Here is a 26,725-nt window from a genome sequence, read left to right as displayed (position 1 = left end):
CAAATTCTCAGCCTCATTGCAGAATGGTATGAGTAGCTATAAAAACCACCATTTTCCTTTGCCCCATGGCATAAAGTGTAGAATTCCAGGCAGCTGATGCGTTGACATTTTTTAAATTCTGCGAAATAACCACTCTGACCAATCAGATTCTGTGTCATCATTTAACCACGCCCATGTTGTTTCAATCGCTATCTGTGGATCATTATCACAGAACCCAATATTGTTTTTAGCATGTCTGACTATGTTTCGTGTGAGAACGTTTATTAATTATTATTTTATAACGTGTTTTTAATATATCAATAGTGTGTAACGTGTCAAAGCGCTGAACCATTGCGTTTTTAATCTCAGTGTGGTCCCCCTAGAATTGAAGAATAAAATGGCATGGTACGTTCCAACACGGACATCAACTGGGGAACGAATGCATTTTTTGGGGGGGCAGAAGTTGTAGCTAACATGCTGAAAGGCGCGCGTAGGTATGGTTATGGATGAGCTATATGCTAGTTAAAATGCCGCGTTATTAGTTTAAATATTTTGTATTATATTGTCATCACTTTTAATCGCTTTAGTGTGTTGTAGGCTGCTAGCGTTTGAGTAGTTTCCCTGACTGACATTAGCTGTCTTTCAGCTAACTAGCGTCGTGTTTAGACGTTAATAGCTAGTTAGCAAGCGCTGCTATATTGCAAGCTAGCTTTTACAACAGTGGGGCTGCTAGTTACATAGCATTTTACAATGTTACATTATCAGAGCATGTCCTGAAGCCAAGGCTACCACCTTTCTGGTGGTTACAAGGAAGATAGTTCGCGGCCGATAGCTAGGTAGACTAAGTATTCTAGCTAGCTACAGTACTGACCGTTTGTGCACTGTTGAGCTAGCAATAGCCAGGGCATGCCTCATTGACCCTAACCTACTAACTATATGCCTGTCTTCTATGTGTAACATATATATTTGGATTGTTCATGCCTATCCAGACATATTTTAACTCCTGGGATACGGGGTTATCTAAAACATTTTAGAACGAACTAAGTCCAGTACGTTAACTAAAGTAATTAGCTGGCCTGCTTAAAAGGGCAATTTGAAGTTACAATAATTTTTAGACCTTTTAAATATTTTGTTTGTTGCATACCCATTGATTATTGAATAATATAACTCGTAGATGCCTCGTGAGTTTAGTTCAACTGTCACACCCCAATCAGAACCCACAATGTAAGCTTGTTTTTTTTATTACTGTATAGCTTCAAAATCTGATTAATCCTATACTTTTGATATAGATCAGGGGTAGGTAACCCTGTTACTGGATGGAGTGCCACAGATACTACAGGATTTTGTCCCAACTAGGCACCACACTGAGTTAGTTACTTAGTTAATTGATCAGTTCCCTGATTGCCTAAATTCACCACACCTGGTCTTCCAGGTCAGTTAAATCAAAAACATGAAGTGCCTGTGGCATTCTAGGACCAAGGTTGCCTACCCCTGTCATAGATGGTCAGTACTTCCATCCATAGCTCTGTCCATGAATTTGAGTGGTTGCATTTCTCAAGCCCCATCCCGCAGCTGTTTACCAAATCAGTGGCAGTGTGGTCCGCTCTGTAATTGTTCAAACTGCACATTGCCCCTTTAAGACTGCAATCAATGACACTTGAGACTGAATGATCCAGTGTAGTGAAATGGTGTTCTGTTGCCTTCACTTGGTGGATCCCCCTAGCTGTTAACCTTGAGTCCAATAGCCCAGTGGTTTTCAAACTGGGGGGTAGTGCATTGTCAGTTTTCTTCTTGTCATGTCAATCATTGCATACCTATTTATAACTTATCAGAAATGTCCAGATCAACTAGCCCATGTCAGCTAATGTTTTTTTGCCCATATATTTTGTAATGTTTGAGTCACTCAATTCACATGAATGCACATTAGTGCTTTAAAACAGCAACATTTTCTCTCTGCCAACAAGAGGGGTGAACAGTTTGTGTCACGAACAGTGCTTATGCCCATAGAAATGGACGTGGCACCCGCAGGGGGATGTTCCCCAATGCTGGAAGTGGGGTCTGAGTGAAAAGTTTTGGGAACGTACAGTTTGGGAACCTACAGCCTACATGATGTCAGTACAACAGCAAGAATGATGTCCCATTATGTGATCACTGACAGCTGTCACCTATGACCTTTCACACAATTAAAAAACTTCCATCTAAACAACCTCCCCGACCCACATGTGCCGGAAGAAGGGTGTTTCACCGCACCCTTCCTAGAAAAGCCGGGCAAGTCTGTGTTTCTGGTATATCTCTCCTAGTCAAATTGTAGCAAGGGATCTATATGACTGGTTTTGCATTTAGGGAAGTTCTGATCTCATGGTTATCTTATTGTCACTCCCTAAAGTGATTTCCTCAGTGACTACCACAGAAATTAAACAGGCACATTAAGGTTTAGGCTATATGAATCCCCCTCAACGAGTTAGCCCAATACTGGAGAATCTAAGCTTTGGCTCGCTTGAGTATGCATACGGAAGTATTATTTTTGGCTTTCAATACAGATGTGCTGTTTCTGTATCAGGAAGTTAATATTAACCCCTCTTCAATCCTGATGCAGGTGGTAAAGTCAAACCAAAGAGTAAATACACCGGACATAAACATCACCAAAAATACATTTAGCATGGAGGACTCTGGTCGAGGAGCCAGCTACACAGTGCCCTGTGACGACTACGTCCATGTGGTGGAGTTCAGCCCCTTTGACAGTGGCTCAGCTGCCCTCCTGGCCTATGGAGGAAACCAGTATGTGGTGGTTGGCACCTGCCGCTTCCAGGTGAGTGGTATCATGCCAGATTCCTCTTCCTCATGTCCTCTCTTCTAGCCTCCCTTCTCAAAATGAATCTGAAGAGAAGATCCTCCCAAGGTTCTTCTCTGAGGAGGCATGGATAGGGGACACAAGGAAATTAGAAACCGTCTGTGTTTTGGTGCCATGTGTGATGTAAACCACTGCTGTATGTGTGACGTTAACCACTGTTTGTGCAGGAGGAGGACATGGAGGTAGAGGGGGTTGAATTCACCACACTGCGTGTTTTCCATCATGCGTTACGTGTGGATTGCCTCGCATGGAGCCCTGAGTCTCGGCTGGACAAGCTGCCCCAACTCATCAGGTAGCTTACCTTAAACCTTTTAGTTCTTACAGCTGTCTTCTGTCTTTACATCAGGGTGTCTGGTCCCGGAGTGCTGCTGGTTGTTTCAGGCTTTCTTTCCAGCCCTGCAGTAAGTAACAGCTGATTCAGCTCATGTTGCAGACTGAAGACTTGGTTAGTTGGTTATTTGGACCAGCCACCGCTGTGGGTTGAAGCTGCACTACTGTTTTTTTTTTTCATCTTTGCTATGTAAAATGAATTTATAAAGCCTATTTTTATATCAGCAGATGTCACATAGTTCTTATACACAAACCCAGCCTAAAAGCCCAAAGAGCGAGCAAGCAAGCAGGAGAGGGCGAGAGGGATACTTAAGATCACACAGGACTCCAATCAGACAGGAGAAAAACGTCAGATAGGACCGACCCACCCTTGCCCCCCGGTAGGTAGACTATTGCAGCATATATATTAGGGACTGAGACGGAGGGGTCGGGGGACACTGTGTCCCTCTCCCATGATACCCCTGGACAGGGCCACACACTTTACAAAAGCACAGCCTCCACACCACCCAGAGGGATATCAACAGACCACGAGTATAGCCCGTGGAGATCTCCCCCATCACATGAGCCCGAGGGGGCGCAAGACCAGACAGGAAGATAACATCAGTGACTCAACCCACTCAAGTTGAGTACAGCGAAAAGAGCCTGGCAAGACGTGATGCACCCGTCCTACTGACGGCATCAGAGAGCACAAGCAAGCCACTTACTCAGCCCCCGTAATAGGGTCAGTGGAGAGAATCCCAGTGGAGAGAGGGGAGCCGGCCAGGCAGAGACAGCAAGGGTGGTTCATCACTCCAATGCGTTGCTATTCACCTTTGCACCCCTGGTTCCAGACTACACTCAATCATAGTACCTACTGAAGAGATGGGAATTCAGTAAATAATTAAATGTTGAGACCGTTTCTGCATCTCTCATATGGATTGGCTGATTATTCCATAAAAAGGGAGCTCTGCCCTGCCTCCAGCCGTTTGCTTAGAAATTCTAGGAACAATGGGGCCTGCCTCTTGTGAACGTTGGGTACGTGTAGGTATGTACGGCTTGACCACCTGCTTATCCCAGAGCCATAGATTTATCTAACTATGTCTCTGGGTCATCCATCTATACCACCTCTGTGTCAGTCAGTGGTATGAAACCCTCAGTAGTCTTGGCCCAGCTGTATTCCTAATTCACCTACCGTATGAAGCTCAGTCATCATTCTAGTCTGTGGCCCATTGTAGCGGTGGAATACCAATCCAGTTATTTCAGGTGTGGTTTGATTAAAAAAAGGAAGTTGAACGTTATTACATAGAAAGCAAAGTTTTCCTCTTAATTGGAATGGTGGATGGGAATGCTGTAATCCCGCGGGAGATGTTTCCAAGTTTCTTTAATTGAAAGGGAAAGATAGCGATACTTCCTGGCCTTCCGTGGTTAAGTCTGCAGGGCCCTGGGGCCGGCGTGTGACGTGCGCACGTGTTATTACACTGATGGCTCCCCCGCTCAAGTTCCGCCCCTCCCCTAGTTTTGCACGTAGTTATGCCTTCCAGGAAAAGCACAGTGTTCTCACTGGCGTGCCTGAGACAGGGGCCGGCGAGGGTGCTAGGAGGAGGAGGGGGTAGGGGGCTTACGCTGGGAGGATCCCAGATTCTACCAGGCCATCCATGTGAGGTCCAGTCAGCAACCTCCTGGTAGATTCTGGGGAACTGTCAGGAACACTTCCCCAGCATCAATCAGCTCAGGGCCAAAACAGACCCAGTCATTAGTCAACCCTGTGACATTGACAACTCTTTGAAGATTGTCTCATGAAGAAATGTTCTCCCACTTGGCACTTGTTCTTTCATTGACAATATTCCTGCAGCGTAGGCTAAATCTTGATAGCCTAGTTCATATTGCAAGACTGAAGTATGTATTGAATTAGAGGTTTGAGTTGAAAGAAGGGTGAAATGCCCTCCACAATTCGCTAACTACAAGGCTATGTATCAGTTGTTGGTATACTCACCTGTACCAGTTGCTTGGGGGAATATTCTGGCTGTGTATCGTGACATCATGCCAAATCCGTCTGTTCCTGTGACTGCAAATGTGTGTGATGTGTTTTTCTTGTAAGTGAGAGAGTGTAATTGTAAGTAATTGCAGGCGCTGGTATATACTACAACTGATTAGAGGCAAAGTCGTCTCCCAGGCGTTAGCAATGCTCAAATGGCATGAGGAATCTTTGTTTTTCTCCATGTTTATCTTCGCACTTAGAATCTCCCTGGCAGTGTTTCCATTGATCCATGTCCAAGTCTTTACCACACACACACATCCAAAGGTGTCAGCCCACGCTGCAGTGCAGTCAGACACAAGCATAGACATGGACGTGTGCCTGGTTGCGTGTGCGTTCGCGTGTCTTATAGTAGGATGGGCTCTGTTTTGATGTTCTCTTTCTTTGTTTGTTTTTCTCTCCGTCTTTCCCTCCAGATTTTGCACTGCTGCAGCAGACAGAAAAGTGAGGCTGTTGACTTCTGATCTTCAGAATCAACATGAAGTCAAGGTAGAGTACTGGAGCCCCTGCCCTCACGACTAGATCCCACTGGAACTACTGCACCTGTCAGTTCAGTTGGCTTCTGGTTTCTTTAAATCAAGCAGTTTGTATATAGCACACTGACAGTAGGCACTTAGTGAATGGCTTTTTATTTTAGTCTAATCAAGAACCCAGCACATAAGGAGCCAGGGAACTGTCTTACAGGCTCGCACCAAATGCAGTGTTTTGTTAATTGTATCTTATGTGGTGATGTCTGTGTGGTTGTCTAGGTGATGGAGGGTCACACCAGCTACATCAACCACTTAGTGTTTGAACCCACGGAGGGGAAACAAATCGCTTCGGTCAGTGATGACCATACATGCAGGTCAGTCCGAACCTCCTCCCGGTCTCATTCAGCAAGAATAATATGAGTGTGTCTTCCCCCAGCTCTTGGATCTGCGTTCTGTTCTCTGTTAATGGTGCAGAAAGTCCTGACTGTTTCCAAAATGAAACCCAATGCTTATCACAACACACACCGGTGTTGCCGTGCGGAATCACACCGCTGCTTCTCCAGCTTTTCAAAGTAATTGGTTAAATATGTAAATCCAATTAGCTGCAGTACTGGTGGAGGTTGTTCCCCTCCTTAGGGTTGACTCTTAACAAGGTCCCCCAATGTGGCCTATCAATCAGTAGCTAGGTAGTGGAGCAAGGAAGGAAAGAGTGTGTTGTTAGCCAAAGGTGTAACCATGGGGTATCCTGGCACAGGAGGTTGGTGGTACCTTAATTGGGGAGAACGAGCTTGTGGTAATGACTGGAGCGGAATCAGTGGAATGGTATCAAATACATGGTTACCCGGTGTTTGCTATTCCATTAGCTTTGTTCCGGCCATTATTATGAGCCGTTCTCCCCTCAGCAGCCTCCACTGAACCTGAGGGTCCTCCTGTTACCTTAGTAACTAGGGTTGTAGCTAGGGTCCAGACAGGGCGAAAGCCTGGCCCAAATCCTACTTCCTCTTTGCCCCTTCCCACACAATGCGAGCTCTTATTGTTTGACCTGTGATTGAAGGGGGAGAACGTTTAATCAAGTTAGCAGCTTAGAAATGAATGACTGGCCCCTACTTTTCTCTCCGCTAGAGCCTGAAAGAGCACGTCTCTCATATCCATCTTTAAACCCAAAGCTCCCTGGATGAGAAACACACCTGCTTTCTATTCATAAACTCATAATTTCAGGAGCCTGGAGCTCGCGGTTACACTTCCAGTCATCAAATACAGGCCATGGTTGAATTATCTCCTCAATCTCCTTCCGCCCTGCTTAAATGCTCTAAAGTGTTGGTTAGGATGAGGGCTGTGGGGAGAGAGCGGCCTCAGCTCGGGCTGGTGATGAAGCTCTGCTACTGCGAGAAACATCAGCGAACAGTTCTCCCTCAGCCTCCCTCTATAATGGTCTGGCCAGAGAAAACGGGTACGCTTGCTCGGCTCCATCTGCAGAAAGATTTAAATTCTGTCACGTTGAAAAAATATAGGACGCAGGAGGAAGAGTAAGGTGGAACTAGGGAAAGATCAAGTTAACAGGAGAGGGGCCTTCCAGGCAGCCCACTGAAACCGAGACCCCTGATAGGGTGAGAGAAAAGAACAGTGGACCGTCTTCTCTACTTGGCAGGTTGCACTACCATAACTCTGCTGTACTCTTTGTCAGCACTGTCCTTTCCGTCGTGGGAACTTTACTCCAGCCGGAGTAGCCACCTGTAGCAGCTAGAAGGTCGCAGCCTCCCACGGAGGTCAGCGTGTCTGCTAGAGGTCCTAACCTCTCTGGGCTTGGCTCCCATTGTCTGTTAGCTTCCAGTTGGATTTGCAGTAGGTATGTTTCTGTTGAGTGAGATGGATTCCTCAGTTCAGCCAGCTCTGGTTTCGTGTTGACATGGATCAGCAGAATACAGCTTACTCAAGGGGCTTGAACAGAGACACCTGCTGCAACTATTTGTGCGGGATCTCAACTATTTGTTTTGTGTATGATCTACTCTGTGTCATCCTTTTGGGAAGTATTTCTGAGGCGTTATCACAACAGTTTGAGCCTTTCTCCCCACTGTAGCCCGTCAGTCAAGTTATCTGTCAGTCAGTATGTCCATGTCCACTCTACAACATTCCGGTCTTTCATCTCCTCTTTTCTCCTTTTCTTCTCATGTTCTCACACTTTCTTTTTGCTCTGTTCTAGGGGATCCCATCATCAACTCTAGCGAGAGGAGCAAACTGATCCAATAAAAATGACAAATGGCCGAGATAATTATTTCAACAGTCCAAATGTCTGCTAAAGAACGTGTTATTGTTCAAGACACTTGAGCAGGTCTGATCAAGATGGATGTTGGTGTGGTTTCGGGGAGGGGAGGACGGCGTGCTGTGCACCTCTGCCTGGACTCCCCTGTGAGGCTCTGAGGCGGGATTACTGTTTGTCTTTCTCAACCCTCGTTCTAGCCGAGTGTCGCCAAAGTTATTTACCCTGCACACTCTCATAATTTAGTTCACACGGTGCACACTACGTTTCCCATTTCCTCCGCTCATTTGGAAAACGTTGACCGAAATGAAAAAGTGTGGCTGCTGTTTCTCACTCACATCTACACAGACTTCAAATGCAGTCTCGCCTTTCAACTCTATTGTACATGAAGCCCAGTGTTATTGCTTGATGTCACGTCAGCTGTAGTGTTATGCAATTACACATCTCTTTGTCAGTGTTGGTTTCAGTCTTGTTTCTTGCCCCCTTTCACCTTGTTCAGCAAGGATTACATTTTTAAAAATATATATAATTTTTAAATCATAATCTTTCCCCATTTGAAGGGCAAAGTGGTGGACCACAACTTGGCCGGATGCGGCGTAGCGTGCGATTGAACTCTGCTTGGCGAGTGGTCTGAGAAGAGAGGGTTTATGCTTGTTTGCCTGCGGTGGTCTGAGGTTTCCAACCCTGCTCATGCTCTATGGAGGAGGATCTGCACCTCACTCTACACAGGGCCATTCTGACATTACTTGTCGAGTCATGATGCAAAAGCTCTCATGGAGAAACGTGAGGGTGTTTTATCCTCTGCAGGGAAGACACAGGAAAAGTTTGTTTAATGAGGTTATCATCTGGGATGGGGCATAATCATATCCTCTCCTCCGCGCCACTGCAGACATCTCTCCAACATGTTTGACATTTAGATGGGCATTGGGCCTTTATTAGATGTCTTCTGCATGACCTCATCAGTCAGCGCATTCACATCGCTCCCAACCATAGTCCTTGTAAAAAATAAATAAATCGCTTGCATGTTTATTCCTCCCTGGTTCAGGGGAATGTTTTGTGAGATTCGAGGCCTTGTGTTCGCTGAGGAGGGCTCTCCGATGTGGTTGAAGAGTAGATCCTGGTCTTGGGAGCAACCTGTCCTCTCCAAGTGATTTATTACATCCGTGCGCACGTTTGCCTTGTGTCCTCGGCCTTCTCGCTCGTCAGCACATGGCCCCGCCCTCCTGTCTTCACAGCTCAAGGGGGAGATTACGACCAAGATCCCTTTTTCCCTGAAAGAAGGGTGGTACTATTGAGGCTCTGTGTCCGCATCTCTTGGACAACTGACAGAAGTTAGATAAATTACACACAGGCATTACGTGCTTTCAGAAAAACACTGGCATCACTACAGGCCTGGTGTGTGCTACTCAGTCATTAGAGTACATTCCGAAGAGCGTCTCAGGCGCCTGGGGAAAGGTGGGTTTGGATGGAGGCTTGTAACTTCGCTTTTTTGACATGGATCCTGTGAGACAAAAACAGCCAGCCAGCCATGATGTCTTTGTTATTTTTGATATTTTTAGCTGCCATTTAGCGTGTGTAATCCTTTGTTTTGTGTGCTGTCAGCACCAAGGCATCTGCCTGCGCTGTGCTGCGCGTCATCGCCTCTCCCCTCCCCACACGGGGTGGCTGGACTCCGGAAGCTATTTTTTAACACTGCAGCGCATCCAACTCCAGTACAGCTAATTGAGTGCCTATTAATCTTGTTTTTTGGATTTGATAATTTGTCATTTTTGACAGGACCTGTTTTCAGCCCCTGTTGTTTTTGAATCGCAGACTTCCTGTCTCAGGTTGTTTTCTAAACGGGTAGTTGAGGACTGGAGAATCATTTTCTTACGGTCCTTAAACGGTTCATTTCCCCTGAGCACAACCCCTCTCTGACCATCCTGTAGTGTCCAGCTAGTGCCCTTTCATGCTAGATGGCCTCTTGTCCCCACAGGGTGTGGGACCTGGAGGGGAATGAAACCACTACATTTAGACTACGCTCTCCTGGTGTCAGTGTGTGCTGGCATCCCGAAGATGCCTTCAAGGTACGTACAGTAACAGTGCTCTCCAGTTTCATAATGAGAGTTTAAATACTTAGTGCGAGTGAAAAGAGCTTGTGATACTAAAACTTTGTCCTCTATACAGCTGATGGTGGCCGAGAAAAAAGGGACGATACGGTTCTATGACCTGGTTACCCAGCAGGCCATTCTTTCTCTGGATTGCGGCCAGTCGCCGCTCATGTCGGCTGACTGGTGCCTCACCAACACCATCAAGGTGGGCGCGGTGACGGGCAGCGACTGGGTCATCTGGGATATTACCCGCTCCAGGTGAGTGTCTGGACAGATGCTTGTGACCGACTGGGTTTGAACCCAGACAAGGTTACCCATCACCTCCGTTACATGCTGTGTAACACTACTGTATGAAGACATGGGATTTGTTAATGGTTATTTGTCTGTTCATAGTTACCCACAAGAGAAGAGACCTGCCCATGTAGAACGAGCAGGAAACTTCAGGTAACTGCTTTGTCCATGCTTCCAAAGTCCTTGCTATCTGGTATCCTTGGGATGTCCCTCCCCCATTGAAATTATGTTAAATGGTTAAGGTAAGGGTTATGGTTAGGGTAGGGATGTCCCAAGGATCCTTAATGCTTCCAATTCCTCTGACCTTCAGAGTTGTGTTGCATGTTGTGGTAGTCCGGCTGATACCGCTGCTGCCGACGACGTCCATGATAATGGCTGTGGTGATGATGATAATGGTGATGGCACATACTGTAACCACGGGTGTCATGTCTTCCAGGTGGTCTCGGGTCAATGAGAATCTCTTCTCCACAACAGGATGTCCAGGCAAGATCAGCAGTCAGTTACTAGTGCATCACCTTGGTCACCCGCAGGTCAGTGAGCTGTGTGTTTGGCTGTTTGCATAGATACAGTGTGTCAGTTTCTGAGTAATAAAAGTGTGGGAATAATGTTCAGTAAGAGTGTTGGAAATGAGGATAACGTAACATGCGTATTGAACTTGGTTTCTTACGTTTATATGGCGGGGTTGCAGCCCGTGATGATTGGATCAGCCACGGTGGGGGCGGGTCTAAGCTGGCACAGGTCCCTCCCACTCTGTGTCATTGGCGGTGACCGAAAGCTCTCTTTTTGGATGACAGAAATGTAATGCAGTCACTCCCTATTGACATACGGGAGGCAATGCAAATGTACATTGAAACTGTTTGACATGAGGTGTGGTTGGATATTTCTATTTTCATAATTTTTCAATAAAGTATTTCATTTTCCATATTTTTGTTTGTTTTGACTTCTGAACTTAGTTTACACATCCTGGACTTTTGATGTTTATTTTAGAGTCCGACAACTGACCGCCCAGACAAACAGACAAACTGTCATACCCAGACAAACAGAAGGGTGGAACTTGGCTTCTGTGAAAAGCGGGGCTGGTTCTGTCTTTCTCAGAAGTTTTGTATCAGTGCTCGTTTGTTATGATGTTCTGCCAAGCGCCTCAGGGTGAGCTGCAGGTCACAGGAATGTGTGCGCTCAATGCTGCCAGCACTCTACTCTACCGGTCAACATCACAATCCCTCTACAGGTGCTCACTCTCTGTAAAACAGACACACACTCACCCATACACAATCTGTCTCACGCACACACACAGCTGTCACCACCCATGTGGGTCCTATAAAACCTGTAGAGTGAGGCCTGGGAAGGCGAAAGACTAATGCATGCAGCCTGCTCCTGCTATTGGGTTATCCTTGAGATTATGACATGGGCAGGAAACTAAAAAGAGAGAAATACGGTTTTGGAAGAGAAGCTCAGGGAACTGGGAGTTGAGGTCTTTTCAGGTCAGATACTACTGGCTGGCAGAGGGGATGAGTGATTTGTCTCTCCAGAGAAGAGGGAGATGAAGAGAAAACACAAGAGCCACACACATCTCATCGTTCTAGTGGGTGGGGACGATCAGTGATGCTGAGATGGAGCATGGGAGACATTGGACCATAAGCCAACAGACGCAGAGTACTCCATTAGAAACAAGGGCTCATTGTATCCTATTGGACGGCCCATGTGCGAGAATACCACTTACTAACTGCATTAGAACTACAAGAGGGCAAGCATTACATTTGATCATGAATCATATTTAGTGACAGCTAATCACTTGTTTCCACGGATGGATCTTTTTTAGTCCGAGGGCACAGTCCTTTGGATGGAGTTGTGTGTCTACAAGGATTAACACAGAACAGTTTATTTTACTCCATTAATGTATGTTTAAGGTGTGAAACAGTAGGTTTTATTGTGCACCGGTGTTGCTGCACGACAGCGTGAGGCAGGTATAGGGGAGGTGAGACCTCTACTCTTTCAATCCCGCTAGACAGGCCTGTATGTTTCTTGGAGCGTACGCACTAACCACCATCCACAATCATAACATGCTACCGCTCTCCTGGTCGACTCTTTGTTTGAACAAGTCCAATGTGGTCGGTGCCGTACGTTTGCAGTGTTGGACACAAGTGGTGCTCGAATGGCTATGTGAAACACAGAGAAATCAATGTTGGAGATCAAGACGCCGCAACCTCTCTTTGCACACACCACTGAACATTTTCCAAAGACTATAATATCCTCTTAGGGTGAATTAGAATTGCAAAGTGCAAGGTTTTTGTGAGAAATGTGAGTCATGAATCTCTCAATCAATTGCGTCTCCCAGAATCAAAGTGACCCAAGATCACCACCTGGTGGTCTCCCACCCCTGTTTCTAGTCTCTCTAGATCAGGGATGGGCAACTCCAGTACTATGGTGCTGGAGAGGTGACACCAATCAGGTCCCCGATGACTGGAGTTACCCATCCCTGTTCTGGACAGATGGCTTGCGTCCCACAATGTACAAATTGTCCATCTTAACACGTCTGGAAAGGAAAATTGGGATACCTAGTCAGTTGTACGACTGAATGCATTCAACTGAAATGTGTCTTCCGCATTTAACCCAACCCCTCTGATTCAGAGAGGTACGGTATGTATACAACGTAAGTTTGGCATAGAGGAAAGGGTGGCGTTGGTACATCCAGCTTTTTTAAGTCACTGCATTATAGACTTCTTGCCCTATCGTAAACATCCACTGGACACATAGTAGCTGGTAAGACGGAGATCACAGGGGTTCTTTTTAATGAGGGCATTTTTGCTAGTGGCTAGTTTGTATCAACTACCTTCGCTAAAACTACAGCAACCGTTGGTTTCGATGTGTGTGTCTCGTGATTTTTTGGGGAGAGTTGTCTGTCTGAAGAGGACCCTCCCGGAACAACCAAGAGAATCTGTCATTAATCCCAGACCTGGTACTGTTGCTGCCCTAGGTCTTGAATTTCAGAGACTGCTTTGTTACCTTCTTTGACATACCATGTAATTTTTGGCAAGTTAAACCAAGTGTAAACTGAGTTTGAAGCTTGCCGTATTAAAATATCCATATTAGGTCATTCTCATGACCCTTAACCTCTTTATTTTTTTTGTTTGAACAAGGAGATCCTTGGTTTGAAGTTGAACAGTAGGATAACCAGGATAGAGCTATTTCTCATAGGCCAGAAAATGCTATCCTGGTTAGTAGGCCAATTTGGCTTCCAGCTTAATCTCCAGTTGTAATGTAATAACGAACGCAGAGAGGAATCAAAGAGAGATCAGACAGGTGTGAACTCTCCACCTCTCTCTCTGTAATCCCCTCCACCACTTCAGACAAGATGAGACCTTCAGCTAATTCCGCCCCAACCCACATATGCGAAGCCAGGGGCTCAAGAAAAAGAGAACAAATGCTTATAATGAGCAGTATTAGAGGAGAGAAAACAAAGGAAGAGATTAGAGGTTTTCTTTTGAGGTAAAAAAAAATACTTTCTTTTAATCTCCTGGGGATTTTCTTAGGCCTACACGATGTAAAATCAGCCTGAAGTGGAAATGTGTTGATCTGGATGAGGGCAGTTGAGAGAAAAGGCTGCAAAGCATTACAATACAGACTAAATGTGACTACGATAAATCATTAGAGCACTCGGTACAGTGGGTTACACAAAATGTAAATTGGATCATTTTGGTCATTGTTTAATTTCAAGTGTCTCTGTGCAGTAATCATTGTGTTTAGCAGCATTTTTTTGTTTATGAATGCGGCAAAAAACAGTCCATGATCTGTGCTTCATCTATGTCTTCAGCGAGGACTCTGTGAACCCCAATGACCCATCCTTTTGAGTCTGGGGAGGCTAGCGTGCCAAGGTAACGATGGTCCATGACATTAGGAAACACTTAAATTCTGAAGGCAGGATGATACTGTACATCATTGGGGGATTTGTGGTTAGTATGTGAGGCAGGATAATTTTGCTTGGAACCAGTAGTGGTTATCGTATCGTCATGGCAACCCCTTTTGTGTTTAGGGGCCTCAGCAGATTTGGATCCCAGTGGTCTGTGATTTTCTGGGGGGGGGGGGGGGGATTTTTGGATTCGAGCTGTGCTGGATGTAAGCTGAGAGATGCAAAATTATTAAGTGTTTGAATTTGGGTTAAGCAAGTGGATATGTGTGCACTGCTGCACTCAAGTCGAGCGGTATTGTAGATCAATCTTCGGCTCTGTGCACCATTTTCTCTCCACTGGAGAGGTTGTGTTTCTCTGTGAGTAAAGTGAACCATGTTTGATTTACACTGGAATAATTGAACAGGAAGGCCTCCCACTCTAGGTGGTCGGAGGCTTTCACAGCCACTGTGTACATCATGATGTTTTACAGTCGGAGTAGATCTATGAACCAATTTGCGTTCTGGCTTTAAAATGAATACGGGTGAACTCTAGTGCAGACACATTGTCACTGATACAGAAACAAGGCATCTATTACCCCTTGAACCCACAGGTAGAGAGAGGAAGAGAGAGGCGATGGAGAGAGTTTATCATGCCAGTTGTGAAACCCTACTGACTGTGTAGTGTTATACTGTGAGGTCTGTGTGACCAAGTCCAGCTTTAGATCCACTGGGCCTCAGTACTGGCTCTGACAGTAGCCAGCTGAGGAAACATGATATTTAAATCATTCATAATTAGCTCCTTCCCTTTACTTAATAACACGTGAAGACAAATGGGTTCCAAGAATTTTCTAAATGGAAACAGTTGGTTTGGAATGGGAGGCAGTGGCACATGGGCTTATATTGTAGTACTCCCACCCTCTTTGATGTTCATGTTCCCTCTCGCTCTGTCTCTTGCTCGCTTGCTCTCTCAAACGCAAATGCACAGACTTTGTATACTTTTTTGTCTCTTTCCTTGATCTCCCTCCATGCTCTCTTTCTGATCACTATTTTACACATGCATTCTAAAGTTTTTCTCTGTAATCTCTCTACTAAGATAAACATTCTCGGACATATTCAGCCTGTACATTTCCTACCCCCATGTGTGTGTCTCTCTCTTTCATGCCCTTTGTGATTGGACTGAAAAAAATAAAATGTATTACTTTGTACATTCTCCTCACAATACATGTATAACGTCACTGTACATATCAATACATGCACTCAACCAGGAAATATTAATGAATCTTGCATGTAAATATAAATTATGTTTTTCAGTTAACTAAATATATACACAGTATTTCACATCCATTTTTAAATGCTAAATCTAGTTTAGTCTCTAAAAAATACAATAATAATAATGCAAGTATTAGCCCAGCAGGATTGAAGAGGTGGATATTCAACTGATTGCCTTAAATGGAACTACTGTATTTTGTGCAATTTGAGCATTGATTGTTTGTGCATTTGGCCCCATGGCCACACAGAGAAATGACAGATTGCACTTTTAAAGACCCAAAATGGCTTCCCCTTTCCACCCCTCCAGAGGTATGTATCAGTTTCACTCCCTGAGTCTCTGGCTCAGTGTTGAGGCCCTCAGCCCAGTTTCTCCAGGGCACTTTGGAGTATCTTCAGGTCGTCTCTCATCTGGCCTAGGGCATGCTGGATCTTACTGGGTTGGTCCAGAACCTCCAGGCTGCAAGTGAATGGGTCGTACCGGACAGAGAAGGGCCGTTGGATGGACGACGAGTACCGCCTGCAGGTAAAACAATATGGTTTTAAAACATTGGGTCCATATTTGCGAATAAGCAACCATTTAATTTTAAACAGTTCTCTGACATCAAATGCAAATCAGCCAATTCAAATCCGTGATTTATTTGCATGTAACAGAAAGCTAAATTCAAAATCAAATGTTATTTGTCACATGCGCCAAATACAACAGGTATTCTGTAGACCTTACATTGCAATGCTTACTTACAAGCCCTTAACCAACAATGCGGTTTTAAGAAAATACCCCCCAAAAAGTAATAGATAAGAATAACAAATAATTTAAGAGCAGCAGTAAATAAGTAATAGTGGGGCTATATACAGAGGGTACCGGTACAGGCACAATGTGTAGGGGCACCGGTTAGTCAAGGTAACAGGTAATATGTATATTGAGGTAATATGTACATGTAGGTAGAGTTATTAAAGTGACTATGCATAGATAATAACAGAGTAGCAGCAGTGTAGAAGGGGGGCATTGCAAATAGGCTGGGTAGCATTTCATTAGATGTTTAGGAGTCTTATGGCTTGGGGGGGTGGAAGCTGTTTAGAAGCCTCTTGGACCTAGACTTGGCGCTCCGGTACCGCTTGCCGTGCGGTAGCAGAGAGAACAGTCTATGACTAGGGTGGCTGCAGTCTTTGGCAATTTTTAGGGCCTTCCTCTGACACCACCTGGTATAGAGGTCCTGGATGGCAGGAAGCTTGGCCCCGGTGATGTACTGGGCCGTACGCACTACCCTCTATAGTGCCTTGCGGTCGGAGGCCAAGCAATTACCATACCAGGCAGTAATGCAACCATGCTCTCGATGGTGCAGCTGTAGAACCTTTTGATGATCTGAGGACCCATGCCAAATCTTTTCAGTCTCCTGAGGGGGAATATATTTTGTCATGCTCTCTTCACAACTGTCTTGGTGTGCTTGGACCATGTTAGTTTGTTGGTGATGTGGACGCCAAGGAACTTGAACCTCTCAACCTGCTCCACTACAGCCCCGTTGATGAGAATGGGGGCGTGTTCAGTCCTCCTTTTCCTGTAGTCCACAATCATCTCCTTTGTCTTGATCACATTGAGGGAGAGGTTGTTGTCCTTGCACCACACGTCAGGTCTCTGACCTCCTCCCTATAGGCTGTCTCATCGTTGTCGATGATCAGGCCTACCACTATTGTGTCATCGGCAAACTTAATGATGGTGTTGGGAGTCGTGCCTGGCCGTGCAGCCATGAGTGAACAGGGAGTACAGGAGGGGACTGAGCACGCACCCCTGAGGGGCCCCCGTGTTGAGGTTCAGCGTGGCGGATGTGGTGTTACCTACCCTTACGACCTGGGGGCGGCCGTCAGGAAGTCCAGGATCCAGTTGCAGAGGGAGGTGTTTAGTCCCAGGATCCTTAGCTTAGGGATGAGCTTTTAGGGCACTATGGTGTTGAACGCTGAGTTGTAGTCAATGAATAGCATTCTCACAGAGGTGTTCCTTTTGTCCAGGTGTGAAAGGGTAGTGTGGAGTGCAATAGAGATTGCATCATCTGTGGATCTGTTGGGGCGGTATGCAAATTGGGGTAGGTCTAAGGTTTCTGGGATAATGTTGTTGATGTGAGCCATGACCAGCCTTTCAAAGCATTTCATGGCTACAGACGTTAGTGCTACGGGTCGGTGGTCATTTAGGCAGCTTACCTTAGTGTTCTTGGGCACAGGGACTATGGTGGTCTGCTTGAATATGTGGGTATTACAGACTCAGACTGGGAGAGGTCGAAAATGTCAGTGAAGACACTTGCCAGTTAGTCAGCGCATGCTCGGAGTACACATCCTGGAAATCCGTCTGGCCTTGTGAATGTTGACCTGTTTAAAGGTCTTACTCACATCGGCTGCGGAGTGCTTGATCCAACTGTCATCCGGAAAAGCTGATGATCTCATGCATGTTTCAGTGTTTCTTGCCTCAAATCGAGCATAGAAGTTATATAGCTCGTCTGGTAGTCTCGTGTTACTGGGCAGCTCTCGGCTGTGCTTGCCTTTGTAGTCTGTAATAGTTTGTAAGCCCTACCACATCCGACGAGCGTCGGAACCGGTGTAGTACGATTTCGATCTTAGTCCTGTATTGATGCTTTACCTTGGGGTAGATTTATCCCATGTAGAACCCTTTTTCGTTTTGATGCTTTACCGGCACTACACTTTACCTGTTTGATGGTTCGTCGGCAGGCATAGTGGGATTTATTTTAAGCTTCCGGGTTAGAGTCCTGCTCCTTGAAAGTGGCAGTTCTATCCTTTAGCTCAGTGCGAATGTTGCCTGTAAACCGTGGTTTCTAGTTGGGGTATGTACGTACAGTCACTGTGGGGACGACGTCATCGATGCAATTATTGATGAAGCCAGTGACTGATGTAGTGTACTCCGGAACATATTCCAGTCTGTGCTAGCAAAACAGTCCTGTAGTTTAGCATCTACTTCATCTGACCACTTTTTTATAGACCGAGTCACTGGTGCTTCCTGCTTAAATTTTTGCTGGTAAGCAGGTATCAGGAGGATAAAATTATGGTCAGATTTGCCAAATGGAGGGCGAGGGAGAGCTTTGTACGCGTCTCTGTATGAGGAGTAAAGGTGGTCTAGAGTTTTTTTCCCTCCCTGGTTGCACATTGAACATGCTGATAGACATGAGGTAAAACTGATTCAAGTTTCCCTGCATGTATACAGCTCATTGAGTGGGGTTTTAGTGCCAGCATCAGTCTGTGGTGGTATTTAGACAGCTACGAAAAATACAGAAACTCTCTAGGTAGATAGTTTGGTCTACAGCTTATGATGAGATACTCTACCTCAGGCGAGCAAAACCTCGAGACTTCCTTAGATACCGTGCACTAGCTGTTGTTTACAAATATGCACAGGCCCCCGCCCTGTGTCTTACCAGAGGCTGCTGTTCTATGTTGCCGATAGAGTGTATAACCCGCCAGCTTTATGTTATTAATGTCGTCGTTCAGCCACAACTCGGTGAAACATAAGATATTGCAGTTTTAAATGTCCTGTTGGTAGGATATATGTGCTTTCAGTTCGTCACATTTTATTTTCCAGCGATTAAATGTTAGCTAACAGTACTGATGGCAAAGGCAGATTAGCCACTCGTCGCCTGATCCTCACAAGGCACCCCTTTAAGTGAAATCTCAGTTTCTTTCTCCAGCGAATGACGGGGAAACTGGGCCTGTTTGGGTGTTTGGAGTATATCCTTCCCGTCCGACTCATTAAAGACAAATTATTCATCCAATTCGAGGTGAGTAATCGCTGTTCTGATGTCCAGAAGCTATTTTCGGTCATAAGAGACGGTAGCAGCAACATTATGTACAAAATACGTTACAAACAATGCAATATTTTTTTTTTTACAAAATAGCACAGTTGGTTCAGAGCCAATAAAACAGCAGCCATCCCCTCCGGCACCATCACAATTGTTGCTGGTCCCATCAGATTTATTCTTCATCAGCCTATCAAAGATCTTAGACTTATATCCACCAACCAATGGCATAAAATAGGTCAATCCTGGCCACTAGAGGGATATTTTAAACCTACAGGAAGAGAGGCCCAACTCGCAGAAAATCTGTGTCCTTCCAGCGGGTGACGTTGTTTCATTCACCCAGGCAAGGAGTTTTTGTATGGAAGTCAATGAACGTCGAATTTGGTCAACAAAACAATTAACAGCTTATTTGCTACAAGAGGTTTATTTGATCGAATGGAAGTTTCGTAATGCTTAATTAAGTTGTTATGAGTGTACTGATATAAGCAGGACACGTGACATCCCGATAACTTTGAGGAAAAAACACTTCATGTTGGAGTTGTCTCGAGATAGCTATACATATTCATGGCATGAAGCTGGTAGCGTAGCATTTTTTTTTTGGTAGCATAGCATCTCTCTCCATTGAATACAGGCGGTTGACGTCAACAACTCTCATCGAATATTCAAAAAAGATTACAATTATGAGATGTATACACAAAAAGGATAGGAGGGAGCAAGACAGCCTGCCGTGCAGTTTTCTAGACAACTACCACCATTGTTAGGGCAGAGGGCCATGTATATTGTCATTATATCCACAATCTTTGCTGTTCTGTTGGTCTGTATAGTTGTGAGCCAATATTGCATTGACGCATCCTCGACTACGCTACTAGCTAGTACTAACAATAGACATGTTAATGTTTTTGCATTTATGACAAAATCCCACGTTTCTGTTTCACACACATCCATGTGCTTTTATGGAAGAATGATGAGGTCCTTACAACGTGTACGTTTATCGTACATCGTAAAACCCAAAAAACGGAGAGTCTTATGGATTTGTCAAATAGCATGTAAAAAAAATAGCAATAAAACAATTTGAGTAATCTATTTATATTCAAGTGCCATCCTTAGAGCTCAACAGCCACACTTGAAATTGGCACACACTATCATTATTGCCTCAAGGTGGCACACTGCTAAAACGGTTGGCTTGAAATCAGTAGCTCACCGTGGGTTCGAGTCACCCTCCTGGCAAGCTTTTTTGTTGAGGAAAACACTGTTCACTGCAGGTCCTTGATGCTCAATTCAAAACGCATTTGACCAAGTGGATGATTAATAATGCATAGCCTACAAAACGTAGGCCTGGTTGTAAGTGTAGCCTACCTACATAAGAATATACTCATGACAGCCAAGTGTGATAAATTTATTTTAAAATAACTGCAATACTGCCATCTGTAGGATGATAATGATACTAACTACAATCCTACTGTACACTGTAATGTTCATCCTCCTCGAGTCAAATAACGCATATGTGACAAAGTAGATGATTGTAAATATGCATATAACAAATTGTAGGCCTACATTTGTGTTCATGTCCATGTACTATAGTCCATGTAATATAGCCTATGCCATATAATTATTAGGCCATAGCAGTGCGTTTGTCTGCAAGGCTGAAGAAAGAGTTATCTCCTTATTCAATTATTTAATCATCTTCCATTTCAAGCTGTTGGCGTCCCTTTTCAGCACCCTAAAACAGTATATATACATTTCAAAGGGGAGGAAACTCGTGAAATTCGAACCCTTGCCGCAATCTACGACAATTTCGTGGACTTGGCACTTAACAAAAGAGAGCATTTTGACCAGTCAGTCAAATACATGTGACGGTTGCTTTGATGATCGGAGCATCCTGTTGGACTAGGGTGTGTTAAGGATGCTTCCATGAACAAGAGTTGGAACACGTCCAATCACGATGACAATTGTAATTGGCTGATGCATAATTTGTGCCAGGATATAATCAGTGCCAACTGGTGAGGTTAGCATAGGGCTAACGTGTGCCATGTTATCGGATGGGACCAGCTACAATTTAGTGTTCTGTCACGTGCAAGTAAATCGACAAGTTTAATTGGTTGATATGGATTTTGTGCCAGAGAACCTGTTAAAAAAAAACTAAAATCGATGTCCGTGCCCCCGCGGAAATCTAATTATCATAATAAAAAAATCATCATACGAATCTGTCAGTTTAAACAAGAGAAATCTGTTTTTTGCATTAGATGAGGCATCCATTGCATCCGCCTATGTAACACCGCATTTGCGGTCAAATGTGACAGCGTGGTGTTTGTCAGATTCATTTATTTTATTTAACCTTTATTTATACTGTTTTCTAACATCTCTTTTCCTAGCGAGACCTGGTCCAATAGCATATGATGAGATGATGACATTCTGAAAATCGTCTTCTAAGGGGTTGTTGTTTTTTGATACTTCAAGGGGTCTCCAGATTCAAAATCAAATAGCAAAATGATCCTTGGTATGACGTTAAAACATTTCCATATAGCTTAGTAGTACCCCCTCCCCTGGCTTAGACAGGGCTTAAAACTATTATGGGTTAAATTTAAATGTTCGCAAGTATGGACTCCGAGTGTCTCCTCAGGTCATCTCATCTCTCTCATGAGGTCCCCGTCCAGCATCACTACTCTGGATGGTTCTGACTTAGAATATGTGGACAACTACAAATACCTAGGTGTCATGTTACACTGTAAACTCTCCTTCCAGACTCACATTAAGCATCTCCAATCCAAAATGTAATCTTGAATCGGCTTCCTATTTCGTAACAAATCATCCTTCACTCATGCTGCCAAGTAAAACTGACTATCCTACCGATCCTTGACTTTGGCGATGTAATTTACAAAATAGCCTCCAACACTCTACTCAGCAAATTGGATGCAGTCTATCACAGTGCCATCTGTTTTGTCACCAAAGCCCCATATACTACCCACCACTGCGACCTGTATGCTCTCTCGTTGGCTGGCCCTCGCTTCATATCCGTCGCCAAACCCACTGGCTCCAGGTCATCTATAAGTCGTTGCTAGGTAAAGCCCCACCTTATCTCAGCTCACTGGTCACCATAGCAGCACCCACCCACAGCACGCGTTCCCGCAGGTATATTTCACTGGTCACCCCCAAAGCCAATTCCTCCTTCAGCTGCCTTTCCTTCCAATTCACTGCTGCCAATGACTGGAACGAACTGAAAAAATCACTGAAGCTGGACACTCATATCTCCCTCACTAGCTTTAAGCACCAACTGTCAGAGCAGCGCACAGATCGCTGCACCTGTATATAGCCAATCTGTAAATAGCCCATCCAACTACCTCATCACCATATTGTTATTTATTTTATTTATTTTGCTCCTTTGCACCCAAGTACCGCTACTTGCACACTCATCTTCTGCATATTTATCACCCCAGTGTTTAATTTGCCATACTGTAATAATTTAGCCACTATGGCCTATTTATTGCCTCACCCCCCTTATCCTACCTCATTTGCACACACTGTATATAGACTTTCTCCATTGTATTATTGACTGTATGTTTGTTTATTCCATGTGTAACTCTGTTGTTTGTGTCGCACTGCTTTGCTTTATCTTGGCCAGGTCGCAGTTGTATATGAGAACTTGTTCTCAACTAGCCTACCTGGTTAACTAAAGGTGAAATAAATGTGTTCACTAACACACCTGACTCCAATAATCAACTAACCATGATCTTCAGTTTAGAATGGAATTAGGTTACTCAGCTGTTTGTGCTAGGGATGGGGTAAAAGTGTGACACCACTCTGGCATCCAAGGACTGGAGTTGCCCATGTCCATCCATACTCTGCTCATTCAGATTACATTAATATATTACAAAACGTAATATGCTAATTACGAGTAACTCCTAAACAGCTGCCTTCAGTCTGATTTGCTTCCGTGTCCTCAGATCCTCTGAGGTTCCCACTGGCTCCTCTCCAAAACCCCTGCAGCCCGCGTCCAGGAGCAACAAGATCAACTCAAATCCAAGGTATACGCCACATGTTACACATTTCCTGTGACTTACTGAAGTGCTCACATATAGACATTCACCACTTGTATGCATTGATGTACCTCATCTTAATCTTGGCATCCTCAAAGCTTTCTGAGACAAAGTAGACAGGTTGGAAAGTCTGGTCCTGGTAAGGCTGGATTGCTGTCTCCTCTGGGTTGAATGGCTTGTACTCAGGTTCGTTAGAGAGAGCATACTGAAAGATGGAAGTAAGAGATAAGTGATTAGTTATCGTTTTAGACTCCTTCAGAAATGATTAGTGGCATGTTATATGAAAACAGAGATAATAAATTAGGAATTAGTCCCCTCTATCAGTACAATTCTACAGAGTGCCAATGTAAAATACTACTCACAATGAGTTCTCCATATGAGGACAGGAGGCCGGCACCATATGCCTTCACAGTTCCATTCTGCTTACACAGTCCAAACTCCACCGTGAACCAGTACAACTGTCGGAGGGACGGCAACAAGGGATGAGGAAATGATAAGGCTCCGTTTCACCCCTGACAACACATTCATCAAATGGTCAGATTGGTCAGTATTTTATATTTTCCACTAGATGGCAGCAAAGGTCCGTAATTTGCAGTCCAACACCCAACCTCAGTGCAGTATCTAATGTTTTACATCTGATTGGTAACTGCTTATTTTGAAATGAAAGCTCAAAGGTCAGCTCTTACAGTTGAGAGTCTCTCAATATCCTCGTCTGATGCTCCCAGTGAGGCTAGGCCAATTTCCTGCAAATGACAAACATTTGTGATCGTTGCGCACTGATGAGACAATTTATGTATTATTATAATGGATGTATTATTACGCCGAAGCATCATATGAACCATATTACAAGTCTAAATGTTTTTACCTGGGAAAACTGGGCAAATTCTTTGTCTGCAAGCATAGGAATATGGCCGAGTAACTCATGACAGCAATCTCTGAGAGAAGGAAGCGAAAGAGCAGTGACTACATGACGCACATGAATATGTCCATTGATTAGACTGATTATCATGATACACATGAATCATACATATGTTATTATTTATGATCAGTTAGTAAACTGAATATTATGACACACACTGATTATTTCGAGTGATTCTACTATGTCAATGACACCATTTGACGTACGGCTCCGGGGAGTGCATGGGTGCGGAGGCGTGGCGGATGTACTGGGTACACTGGAACACTCTGAAGGCCAGGCTAGCTAGGAAGTCTCTGGCGGAGAGTAGCCCTGCCACCGGACGCAGCTGGAAGCCTGTCTTCTCTGGACAAACAAGAACACAGCGCAAGGTACCACTGTCAGAGACATATTCACCGCATGGATGCTGATGTTCATACATGGTGAACAGTGACAGCCTGTAGTGTTTCTGCAGTACGAGAACAATCCCTAATGGTGTTATTACTGTTGTAAGCAATCTACAATAAAATAACGAGGCATAATCAATCTAATAAGGTGCGCACAGTCATCGACCAGAATTAGTCATTCAATGGAAAGTCATGGGCATGCTGGATTTGCCTCTGTCCATGTTTATTCTATTCCTTGAAGCTGGGCATAGTGCTGCTATTGCTCTGTCCCTCAGGCAGAGATAGGCTGCTGGGCCTCACCTCTGAGGAAGGCAGAGACCTCCCGGAGCTGGGGGATACTGTCCTCTCCGTAGCCACACTCCCGCTCCAGCTGCTGCAGCCCACCCAGGAACTGTCTGCATGCCAGGTCAGGGTAGATGGTCCTCAGGGTCCGGTACACCTCTTTCCTGTTAAATGACAGCAGCAGCAGAGTCATTAGAACACTGTCATTCCAACTCCACAGGTATATTGACTGTAGACTATTATCATTAGGAAAGAAGTCTATTAGGATGGTATGATGTCCATCTCCAGTATACTATACATCAGCTGTTATTCTCACCATGTGGCCACCTCCTCTGGTGTGTACTCCACTCTGGGTAATGGTTCCCCCCTGTGGAACAGAGATGGATGGATCAATCATTCCTTTACGAATGCATTTCTACAATGGCATGCCTTTGGTCCAATGATGCAGTGCTGGCACCTAAGATCGACTGACTACATGGGAATATATTTTTTGAAAGGTGAGAATGATGAGATCAATTTACTGTCTGTAATTTGCTGCAAGTTCAGCGATGAAGCACCTTCTTTTTCTGTATTCTGGATCACTGAATCCCTGAAAAAGGAATCATAACAATTAGTTAACCATGACATTTTTAGTTGTTATCCTTTTTGATAGTTGAGTATTATTTCTAACAATCCAATGAATTATACAAGTATTGTATCAATGCCATATAAATGGAAGCCTAGCAATATTGCTAAGGTAAACACTAACTGGATGATCCTGGTCCATATCTGGGTCATATTTCGTTATCAACAGGTTGCATTTATCCAGATCTCTGATCTTTCTGGGGAACCAGGGAACTAAAACAAGGAAACAGGAAAATATGTCAGAGCATAATTGTTCACACAATTTAAATGATTAGATAATAAAAACGTTACTATTATTAGAAAAGTGTGATTTATTATTTCATTCAAATTGTATTATAACCTTTTTCCTCTGGGATGGTGCGTACGTCGTCGGCGACTCTCTTGAGTGAGTTGATGAAGATGTCTGTGTCCGAGATGTGCACTTCACACCTCATAAAGAACTCCAGATCATCACAGCCACTGTTCTTAGACTTCCTCCCTGGTCGGCTCTCAATATGCAGAAGCTTAGCTTCAAACGTCTGAATCCATGGTAAAGACATACATATCATATATAAGCAAACACATGTATATTTTATCACGTTGATTCGATTCCGTAGACCTGATTTTATTGAAGCTCTCCATCTGCAACTCATATCTAATGATGAACATGTTTTCCTTACCTCAAAGACTTTGCCAGTTTTAAAGAACCCTGCATTCTTCTCATGGCTGAGTGCGAAAAGAATGTTCAGTGTCACTGTTCCTTCCTTTTCCTCAAACACAAAGTTTTCACCGCCCCGCGATGGGCCAGGGGAAGATGAACCGCTGGCGCGCTCTTTCCGGGCATCTTCGATCAGACTTCGCTTTCTGCCGACGAACGGAATGTTTTGCGCCACACTCTCTGTCTTCATTGAACTTATGTCAATTTTTATCGTAGACTGTCTTAAAAATAATATTGCAGAGTATCTATGATTTGTTTGATCGAATAGTCTATATAGGCCTATTACCGGATACTGAGACCCTCCGAGGCAGTGTCTGAAGCTGTGCTATCAGCAGAGAGACAGGTTTATATCCCAGTGCCACACAATTCTTTATGGAAATGAGTTACGCAAATGCACACGTCTCACTTTTAGGTGTTATGCGTCATAACAGCCAATCAATCACCTTTTAATGGAATAAAACACAGTTTATGAAAGCACATATAGGCCTAATATATTGAGAGAGAAAAACGTTTTGTAGCCTACAAAATAAGATTATGAATATTGAGTTTTACTTACATTTA

General features: G+C 44.4%; 2 protein-coding genes across 6 annotated transcripts; one reads left to right on the top strand and one right to left on the bottom strand.

The window, feature by feature from the left end:
* The first annotated feature begins 219 nt into the window (after positions 1–219).
* nup37 (nucleoporin 37) lies at positions 220–11,206 on the top strand. Of its 5 annotated transcripts, none has more exons than XM_021577169.2 (10): positions 220–384; positions 2,576–2,788; positions 2,998–3,122; positions 5,591–5,663; positions 5,924–6,018; positions 9,877–9,967; positions 10,068–10,249; positions 10,385–10,435; positions 10,719–10,812; positions 10,971–11,206. In XM_021577169.2, the coding sequence occupies exons 1-10, from the start codon at positions 382–384 to the stop codon at positions 11,082–11,084; spliced, it is 1,041 nt and encodes a 346-aa protein (XP_021432844.1). In that variant the 5' UTR covers positions 220–381; the 3' UTR covers positions 11,085–11,206. The 5 variants fall into 5 exon arrangements, with proteins under 5 accessions (XP_021432844.1, XP_021432845.1, XP_021432846.1 ...); XM_021577170.2 differs by having other exon boundaries at positions 221–473; XM_021577171.2 differs by lacking the exon at positions 220–384 and adding an exon at positions 1,053–1,203.
* Positions 11,207–13,777: 2,571 nt separating this feature from the next.
* On the bottom strand, positions 13,778–26,457 carry th2 (tyrosine hydroxylase 2). The gene is made up of 12 exons (XM_021577167.2): positions 26,127–26,457; positions 25,808–25,985; positions 25,592–25,680; positions 25,365–25,432; positions 25,160–25,210; positions 24,862–25,007; positions 24,385–24,520; positions 24,125–24,194; positions 23,946–24,002; positions 23,622–23,717; positions 23,331–23,464; positions 13,778–15,954 (listed from the first exon to the last, which is right to left on the bottom strand). The coding sequence occupies exons 1-12, from the start codon at positions 26,352–26,354 to the stop codon at positions 15,795–15,797; spliced, it is 1,413 nt and encodes a 470-aa protein (XP_021432842.2). The 5' UTR covers positions 26,355–26,457; the 3' UTR covers positions 13,778–15,794.
* Positions 26,458–26,725: the final 268 nt, after the last annotated feature.

Source organism: Oncorhynchus mykiss, chromosome 21 (genome assembly GCF_013265735.2).
Source record: "Oncorhynchus mykiss isolate Arlee chromosome 21, USDA_OmykA_1.1, whole genome shotgun sequence".
In the NCBI taxonomy this organism is placed as follows: domain Eukaryota; kingdom Metazoa; phylum Chordata; class Actinopteri; order Salmoniformes; family Salmonidae; genus Oncorhynchus; species Oncorhynchus mykiss.
Note: the sequence above shows the minus strand (reverse complement) of the source record. Positions and strands in the feature narration are given on the sequence as shown.